The 10,120-nt window shown below is 41.2% G+C and overlaps 1 protein-coding gene across 1 annotated transcript in view; it reads left to right on the plus strand.

Moving 5' to 3' along the window:
• MTHFSD (methenyltetrahydrofolate synthetase domain containing) overlaps positions 1 to 5,706 on the plus strand; it is a 56,048-nt gene extending 50,342 nt beyond the window's left edge. The window contains 1 exon segment of the mRNA XM_027846905.1: positions 1,974 to 5,706. Within this exon segment, the coding sequence (XP_027702706.1) occupies positions 1,974 to 2,441 (468 nt within the window). The 3' untranslated portion in view covers positions 2,442 to 5,706.
• The last annotated feature ends 4,414 nt before the right edge of the window (positions 5,707 to 10,120 follow it).

Raw genomic sequence — 10,120 nt, forward strand, 5'->3', positions numbered from 1 at the left:
CTTTCCCAGGCTTCTTATACTTTACTCCCCTCCACACAGTAGGATCCAGGGACACGGACCCTTCCACCGCTCCCCAAACAAGACATTCTACCCCCCATCTCTGTCCCCCCAGGCCTAGAATGAACTTCCTTCTACCTCCCAGCCCCCAGCTTCCTTCAGGTCTCAGCTAAAATCCCACCTTCTTCCCCAAGTCTTTCCCAGTCATCCTTAAATGCTAACGCGTTCCCCTTGAAGCTACTTTCAGTTTCTCCTATATGTGTCTTGTTTGTAGGTAGTTGTTTGTATAGTTGTCCTCCTTTAGTAGACAGTGAGCTCCTTCAGAGCTGGGGCTCTTCTTACCTTTCTTTGTGTTCCCAGGGCTTAGCACAGTGCACAGAATAGGCTTTTAATAAATGCTTCCTGACGTGACTACCCTGTGTATGTCATGACTAGCCTCCTTAACTTTGTGAACTTCTGAAATTCGTGTTTGCAAGAACCGTAATCAAAGCAGAAGCTTCCACTTAACAAGATTGGAGAGTTGGACTTTAAAGAAAAACAGGATTCATCAGTCTCCCATTTTACTTACTTATTATAGATATTAGCTACCTTTCAAACTGAAGCTCTGACATATGGATAATCTTTACGTGGATGAGAAATGAATAAAACATGCAAGTATCGGTTTCTGGAAAGTTCCTAAATATAAGAATTGTATTCTATCCAAAATCCCAATCATATTTTCTAAACCAACAGTCAGAACATATGACAAAGATATTCCTGTTGCAAAACCCTCATTAACAGTTTACTTTCTTTCTGAAATATTGCTGTGGTCCTGGAGTATCCAGAGTGGATGTCTCCTGTCCTCCTTTGTACTCCCACCAATGACTGTTAGATGCTGTCCAAATGATCTGTTGATTGACTGATTTTACATCTTGATGAACTCAGAACTAGCTGAATGGCAAGCCTAGAGGAACTCAACTCTAACTGCAGGTGCCATAAAATATTACCAGAGTCGCTTCTCTGGTCATAGTCAGCCTGGAAGCTCTCCAAAGTTGTGCCCTCATGCCTGGCTGTGCCTCACTTCAGTACCTTCTATTCTCTAGTAAAAGAACTTGGCTTCTGGGCCATGTCTCAAAGCCTCAGGCTCAGTTTCCAACCAGTGAGAGAACGTTGGCTCAATGAAGGCCTTTGCCCACTGGGAGTTACAGGGCTGTGAATGGAGGGAGTCAATTCATCTTACCTTAGAACTTCATCTGGGGGAATCAGAAGGGGGATTCCCTCTTGAGCCCTTACAAGCTCCCCAGGGATGGATGGAGCAGCAGAGGATCCTAGGCTCTTCCCTTTCTGTACTTCCTAGGCCTTCCAGATGCTGGGGAATCCCCATTCTGCTTCTGCACATCTGCTAAGCCACGGAGGGCAGACCCCACAGAGAAGCTCTATGGGAAATCCAACGTCATTCAGTGTCGCTAGTTAACATGTACCTTACCTAGCTTCTTGAAGGCTTATACTTAAACCACTAGGAGCTCCACACAGTAGGAGGTTAAGTTGGTTTTTGAGTTAACAAATCCATGAATGTGGTCAAATTTGTAGAGGTATTTTAGAATACTAATAGCTCCAAGACTGGTTTATAATTTGCAAAACACTTTTTGCAACAACCATTCCAAACTGATTGTGTGAAACATCCTCCCATTCTGTAAGATGAGGAAAATGTACCTCTGAGAGGTTACTTACTTGCTTGTATTACATGGCCAGTGGGGCTCTGGCTCAAACCTAAATCTACTCAAAATCCAGTGTTTTTCTCTCTCTACCCCACTATCTTTCAGTTGCCACAGATTTTTGCTGTGGGTCCTTTTCCCTAGTGACTGACGTAAGAACTCAGTTTCCTTACCTGTAAAATGGAGGGGATTGAACTAGGTGAACTTTAAGGTTCAGTCCTAAACCTTGTGATCCCTTTTGGAGTTAACCAGGAAAAGCTGAAACTGTTTTAAATTTTTCAGATCAGTGACGAGATGATGAAAAGAATCCCAATCTTAAAGAATCTTCATTTCCGAGAGAAGAAAGCAGGGAAAGACATCACCTTACAGAAGGAACACTTGGCACATTTGAAAACCAGCCACAGGTGAGCACACCTCCAGAACCCTGGCCAGACAGCCTCCATCAGACCTCTGGACATGGCCCATTCTTCCCATCTGGACGATGAGCGCATAACTTCGAAAACAGAATCCTCCACTGTCACCACTGTTTATGTGGGTAACATTCCTCAGGATGCTAGAGTGAGCGATATGAAGAGAACTCTTAGGGAATGCGATGCAGTGCCTTTGAGGCTGAATTGGCAAGGAGCCCAGGGCAGGGCTTTCCTTGATTACAAGGACCAGGTGACTGCGGAGGGTGTCGTCTCCTCCTTAAAAGGCTTAAGCTTTAGTGGGAATACTTTGTGGGTCAACTTAGCAAAGAAGCAGAAGTGATGGGACGGTCAGTGGTGAAGGGGAAAGCACGCCCTTTCTTATTGTGTTGTAAAGGTTCTTCAGACATTTAAACAGTTTTACTCCTTTGATAGTCAGTGATATTGGAGGTCTGTGTGTCCGAATCCCAAGGCCAGAGTACTCTGTGACTCCCTTTCTGTTCTTGGAGAGATCACATTACCACTTGGTAGAAGAATTGAAGTACCACTCGGTACTTCATACTGAAGTGTCTCAAGCAATAAATAGGAGAAGGTTAGGATGTCCTGGGGGTTATTAAATTTTAATTAATGCCTACCATTTTTCTGATGACTGGAATATAAAGCATAAAAATCACTGGTTGTCCATTCAGAGAGACTGAAAACCGTCCTTCACTCAAGAGAAGAAAATTTACCTTAAATCTGAATATCGAAAAGGCATTAGGGGTTGAGGGAGGCCGGGATGAGGAAACAAATGGTGTCAGATGGTAGCAACAACAGCCCTCAGGTAATCCTAGAAAGACCAAGGGCAAGTTGGGAGAAGGAGTAGACAGACTGGGTAGAGCCAAGCTGAATTGGATCTTTGCTGTGACATTGCTGGTGTTTACATCAGCGGGCCAGTTCTACCCATCCTTTACCTGGATCATCTTGCTAGCCCCCCCGCACCCCGGCTTCCTCTGCAGGCCTGAAGATGCCAGCTAGAGAGCTAAGCTTATGTGTGTAATTAGACAGGAAAGGTTGAGTCTTTATAGGGAGATAGGGCTTTAAATAATAGGTTTTGAAAAAATAATAATAACAACAGAACCCTTCACATACACATGCTTGCTTAATACCTCATGATATTTTCTCTCCAGTTCCCTGTTCCTGAAAAACAAGCCGGATTTTGGCTGAACTGTACTTTCTAAACAGAAGCACTTTTGCAGTTGATCCTGGGCAGAAAGTCAAAACAAGCATCTAGAGGGAGATTTTATTATTATTTTTTAAATGTATATGAGTTGGAAAGGGTTTTTCAGCCAGAGGGTATTGCTAAGTGTATTTTAAGTAGATTATTATGCCTCCAGAGGGTCAGGCCTTTCATACAGCATTGAATAAACATTCTCAAACCTATCAAGTTTTCCCTAAGGGGAGAAAAAAAGCTTAAGAAGTATTTTGTCTCCATTTTTATAATAAACACAAAGAAGATGCTTTGGAAAGAAAATAGGTCCTCGAATTATTTTCATCATCAAATATTGAGTTCTTTTCCTGGTTTTCCTGGATAAAATGAAGGGAGGTAAATCTATTGATTCAGGTTCTGGTGTCCTTTTAAAGAAGGTGATCGTAGTAGTTTACCGGACCATTGCCTCGTGATCACAAAGTGCATTCACATTTCCTGTTTTATTATTACAACAAGCATCCCTTTGAAAGTAGGAAGGCAGAAACCATTATGTCCCTTTTGAGACCCAGAAAGTTGAAGTGACTTGTCCATGGCTCTTAAATCTCCAGGACTCCAAGGCCTACACTCTCCCCATTATACAAACTCCATTCAAAGAAGTTTAGTCACATAAACAAGGTATTCAGGGCCTTCTCATTCCAAAAAGAGGATCCTGGGTTCTCAGGACTCTTCCAACTGTAGCCTCAGGCAGCTGACGTCCATCCAGGTGGAAACCTACCGGTCTGGACTCGGCAACAGTTTGCTGTCTAGGGGTCAGCCAAGACAGCTATGGAGACACCAGTCTCTGCTAAGTCAACCACTATGAAAGGAGATATTTGCCCATAGCAACCCCTTTCCTGCCTATTAGATATCTCCACTCCAGGACATCAGTGGTATGGTGAATAGAATGCTGGACCTGGATTCAGGAAGACAAGTTCAAATCAAACTTCAGATACCCACTAACTGTATGACGCTGGACAAGTCACTAAACCTCTGTCAGCCTCAATTTCCTTATCTGTAAAGTGAGAGTAATAATAGCATCTGCCTCCCAGGGGAGCACCAGATACGATAATGTACACATAGCACTTTATAAACCTTCAAACACTATATAAATGCTAGTTATTATTATCATTATTCATATTCATGTGGGTGCCTAGTTTTAATTTTCTTTAATGTTATGCTTTAGATTTAAGTAAAAATTGCATTTTCCCCAACCTGATTGCTGTATAACTGGCACAATAAAACAAAAATGAAGGGAATCACAGCTTTGCCTTTCCTGGAAATAAATACAGTTTTGAGGTTTCCCTCTAGTAGCAGAGGCAGATAGCACCCTTTGCTCACAAGCCCAAGCCTCTTGCTACCTTCTATCAGGTAGCCCCCTCCATCTCCACAGCTGAAGAGTTGTCACATTCACCTCAAACATGAGAAACTTTTCAGCCCAGCAAAGTCACCCCCTAGCATAAATCCCATGGTAATTTGAGCAGATCCTTGTTTTAGGAAAATAGTGGTAACCACGGTTTTTGCATTATAACCAGCTGGCATTCACATAGCAGTGACTCAGAAACTGATGTGGATTTTTTTTTCCTCTTAGTTTACTGCCTTGCATAAGAAAAAAAAGAGGTTTTAGTAAAAGTTAGGCTTTTATGCCCAGCACATAGGACCCTTATTAAGTGATTTTTTAAAAAGATTTTATAGAATACTTGATAAAGTGTTTTCATTTATGTTATCTCATTTAACCTTCACATCAATCCTGTGCATGGGGCAAAGCAATAGCATCCCTATTTTAAATGTGAGGAATCTTGGGCGCAAAGTGATGGAAGTGACTGTCTCAAGGCCACACAACTACTTGAAACTCGAACCCAGATCTTTGTCCTCGGGCTTCTCTACTTTTGTCTGCCGCATTCCCTCAGAATACGTCCCACCAGAGTGGTGTCATGTTAAAAGGAGAAAGGATTCAATGGAACTTATTTTAAAAGCTTTTCTCCTCCTCCCTCCCTTTGGGAATCTTCTGTAAGAAACACTTCTATATCTGCATTGCTTGCCTCTACCCATATCTATTGTCATCCTGTGACTTGTTCTGTTTCTACCAAAGAGAATCTGTTAGTGAGACAGCATGGTGTGACTGGCACGTAGTAGGTGTTCAATAAATGTGGATTGGATTGGATTAAATAGTATGGTGCCAAATGTTCTAGACTGGGAATTGGTAGACCTGGATAGGAATTCTAGTTCTGACACTTAGGGAGAAGTCACTTCTTTCTCTGAGCCCTGGTTTTCTCATCTGTAAAACAGACATGGTAGTAAAATTTGTAAACCTAATAATAATAGCTAGTATCTATGTAGTGCTTTAAAATAATATTTACAAATATCTCATTTTATCCTTGCAACAACCCTGGGAGGTAGGCGCTATTATTATAATCCCCATTTTACAATTGAGGAAACTGAGGTAAATAGAGGTCAAATGACTTGTCCAGGGTCACACAGCTAGTAAATGTCCAAGGTTTGATCTGAACTCTATGGCCTTATATCCTTCCACACCTCGTACCTAATTGGAAGGACAGCACATAAAAGAAGGTCAACAGCAGCGTGGATGGAAAGGCTGGTCCATCCAAGTTTCTTTGCAGACCAGATGGCAGTGCCCAGGGGTTTGGAGAGCATAGCTGCAGGGCAAATGGTAAAAGTTCCAGTGGTCCTTAGGACACTGGACAATAAGGTCTGGTTGGCCCTCCATCTTACCAACAGGATTGTATTCATCATTTGACACTAACCATAGCTTCATTATTTCTCCATTAAATACAAAACAGACTATTTACATGTTGTTGTTTGTCCTTGGCTTTCAAAGAGGGTCAATGACATCATGAGGGTGATGTCTTGATGTGTGCTGTGAAATTAGATTTAAGTGAGGCAGAGCTGCACAAAGTCATCAGCCTCACTCTCTCTTCCAGAGTCACTGAGGTCCAGTGGCAGGACAAAAGTCAACAACTGGAGATGGCCTGGGATGCAGTGGATGACATTGGTGTCTTCAGTGTCTAATCAAGCTCTAAGCACTCTGCAACACCTGCTTCAGGTGGCTTCATGGGCTTTGGAACAAATTGTTTACATCCACCCATTCTGCTGGGGGAAATCTTCACATGCTTGAGGTAGACACCCCCCACCTCTCCAACGGGTTCAAGGCCCATCAGTTACCCTCAACCTGGTTTAGCCTGTCTGCCGAGCCAATTTATTGGGGGCTGGCCTCTGTGCATGCTGCAGCTTCTTGGAACCACAAATGAGAGTTGAATGAATCAGATGGACAACAAAGGTGAATGAGCATCCATGAAAAGGACTCAGCAGCCTTCACACTATAGGTGCTGGTCCTCCTTAACACCCCAAATGCCAGTATAAGAGCTTTCACTGGCATACCCTTCCCGAGGGAGAGAATTGGGCCATGAAGACATTGCTATGAACTCTATAGTTCATCTTTCTTCTTAAGAATCTGGATTACTTATTGCATATAATTTTTTATAAGATACTGTCATGGTTGGTAATCTTTAATGTAGTTCTTCTGACTGTGGGTCAAGGGTTATGTTTATCCTTCTGTTTCTTTTCTTTTACTAACCTTCCTTTAACGATACCCCCTTTTCTATACTGTTCTAACATCTTTCTCACAAAAACTCTGGCAAGAGGGTATCTCAAGGGTACAGGGAGTCCCAAAATTCTTGGTGCTTAAGCTTTATCTAATAGCTTAAAAATGCACCAACACTTTTGGAACACTCTGTTTTTCCCCATTTTACAAATGAGGAAACAGGCTAAAAGGTGAAGTGACTTGCCCATGGTCACCTGGTGCTCTTTTTACTGTATCGATATTTCTTTCAAGACTGCTTCTATGCCCCCACATTTGAATTGTCAACATAAGGATGCCATCTTGAGTTGTTTGCCACCCTTTTGACTGTATGACTTGTTTCCTCTTGTGTTCATTTAAGAACATTTCTAGTATATAATAGAAAAGAGGTATGTGATCTCTTTGAGGACTAAGAAGCAAATATTGCTTTTTTCATTTTGTGTAGAAGTTTCTATTCTAGTTTTAGGACTGTTGGCTAGATTTGCCCAGGGATTCTGGACATAAATGAGCTACCTTTGACAGCTGTATTAACTCATTTGGGCCATAAGGGGGTGCTAGAGAACAAGCTAATATGGTGCTTAGAGCACCCCCAACCTTTTTTTTTTTTTTTTTTTAAATACTGGCAATGCTTGAAAATTTTCTGAAAGGCACCTGGTAGGAGGTTGAGGGAGAGCAAAGATGAGGGGTTTCTCAACGCCTTATGGATAAAATTGTTGTTGTTATTGTTATATATGAGTGTATTGGAGGAGGGGAGGTCTAGAAAAGAAATACCACTGATAGAAAGGATGGAGGAAGAGAAAAAAAGTTTCTTGAAAAAATTTTTTAAAACTTTTGCTGTAGTGCTTTGGGGGTGGGGTGATAGGGTGCAAATTGCCCAAAATTTCTCTTGCAATGCCTGGCTTTTTCCCACCTCAGTGTTTTTGCTTACACTTCCTCTTCCCCACCCTCCCTATGGCTATCTGTCAAAATATTGCTTAGCTAAAATACTACCTATTCCATGAAGCCTTCCCGGATCTCCCCAGCTGGATGTAACTTCTTTCTCTGAACCCTGTAGCCCTTTGCCCCTCTTAACACATCCTACAGCTTATATAGTTATTTGTATACTTACTTAGTCCTGTATCTTATCCTTTTCTGCAGTGCTTAGCACAGTTCCCTTGTCTTTGAAAATAAATCATAAAAGGCACTTCAGGTTATTTGAAGAGCTTGCTCTATCATAAAACCACGTAAGATCTCCTTGTTTGTAAGGAAGTGAATTCCCTACTCAGCCTGAAGCTCACAGCCTCATGGGGTAAATATGGAGGAGTCTCTCTGATATGGTTTCATGGGTTACTTTCCAGGCATAGTATCATCCACACACATGTAAATCCCTCAGGACTTTGCCTTTCTGGGTCAAGAACAATGGTTCGAGACTGTCCCTGCCCAGGCGCACTGCATATCCTGTTCATTAATTTGAGAGAACAATCTTGATGACCTAACATGGCATGTAAACTCTAATATAGTTCATGAGGAACCCAGTTAGATGGCAAAATTTGGGAGAAATCACTTGCATTAGGGATATGTGCAGCCTGGCATAATGCCCACCAACTTTGCGGAACCATCCATTTGTTCATATGGACATGATGACATTAGGCCTTGGAGAACCTTAATTAAGTGAAATTTGGGTCTATGCTGAAAGTCTTCCCTAAGTTAGATGCTATGGAGCATTTATGTTTGCCAGACTTCATTCTCTTTGTGAAGGAAATTTGGCAAGGAAGGAGTTAAAATGATCATTAATCATAGGGCAAGCTAGGCATTAAATTTTAGTGTATGCCCCCTACTTGCCAGGAATTGTCCTCCTTGACACTCATGGACTCAGAGTGTGTTAGGGTTGACAATGACTTTGGGTGTCATTTTGTCCAAGTTGCTCATTTTTGCAGAAGAAACTGAAGGTTACTGAAGACCGTGGAGAAGTGACTTGAAGAATATAAGGTACCATGCCATATGAGGACCAGGTGATAAGATGAAAGGGGGTTAGCCTCAAGAAGAGAAGACTTTGGAAGAAGTAGAGGCACACGTGATCAAGTAATTGAAGTACCAGTAAATGGAATAAGGCTTAGATTTGCATGACTGCCCCAATGGGTAGAGCTTGGAGCTGTATGAGGAAGTTATCAGGAGGCTAATTTGGGCTTGATGTAAAATATTTTGTCATTTTTATTTATAATATTTATTTTATTTATAATAAAAATTGTCATTTTTATTATATTGGCTCTATTTCCTGATAGTGTTCCTAATATTGTAAAATATCTTTTTTCGTTATTTCCCTTAATATTCTTGACCTTTTGTTCTTCCAGGTGAATTTTGTTGTTATTTTTTCTAGCTCTATAAAATGACTTTTGGTAATTTGGTTGGTATGGCACTGAATAAACAAATTAACTTAGGTAGAATTGTCATTTTTATTATATTGGCTCAGCCTACCCCTGGACAATTGGCATTTTTCCAGTTGTTTAGGTTTTACTTTATTTGTATGAATTTGATGTAAGGAAAAACTAACTCAATTAGAGCTTTTCAGAAGTGGAACTGGACTACTTTGGGAGGTCTTCAAACATTGAGTGACCACTTGCCAAGAATGTTGCAAGGATCCTTCTTTGGGCATTGGTTGGACTGGATGACTTAGGAACTGCATCTGACATTCTGTGATGCTTTGATTTGCCCGAGGTCACACTGTGCCAATTGCCTTATCTTACTCTGGATTTCAGATCCTCAGGTGATTGACAAAAATGTATCAGTGACAAGGTAGCCGCTGGTATCCATCTGCTGACCAAGGTTATAAAAATACACAAATGCAAAAACCTACCTATTCATTTTTTCCAATTAAATTGTTTTTTAAGAGATCGTAGAACCACAAAGCAAATAAGAAGGGATCTAAGAGGTCACAGGTGAGCCCATCCCCCTGCAAGATTCATGAATCACTTCCCTAACACCCTAATGGAAATCTTTTTTTTTTTAAATACTAGTTTCCTTTATTCTTATAGTTAATTTTAATGGTATTTTTTTAGCATTCATTTTTACATTTTGAGTTCCAAATTTTTCTCCCTCCCTCCTTAACTCCCTCCCCTCTTCCTAAAATGGTAGGCAATTTGATATAGGTTATACATGTGCTATCATGTAAAACATATTTCCATATTAGTTACAGTTGTGAAAGAAGAAATGGATCAAAAGG

Source organism: Vombatus ursinus, unplaced genomic scaffold (assembly GCF_900497805.2).
Source record: "Vombatus ursinus unplaced genomic scaffold, bare-nosed wombat genome assembly UNPS02005286.1, whole genome shotgun sequence".
NCBI lineage: Eukaryota > Metazoa > Chordata > Mammalia > Diprotodontia > Vombatidae > Vombatus > Vombatus ursinus.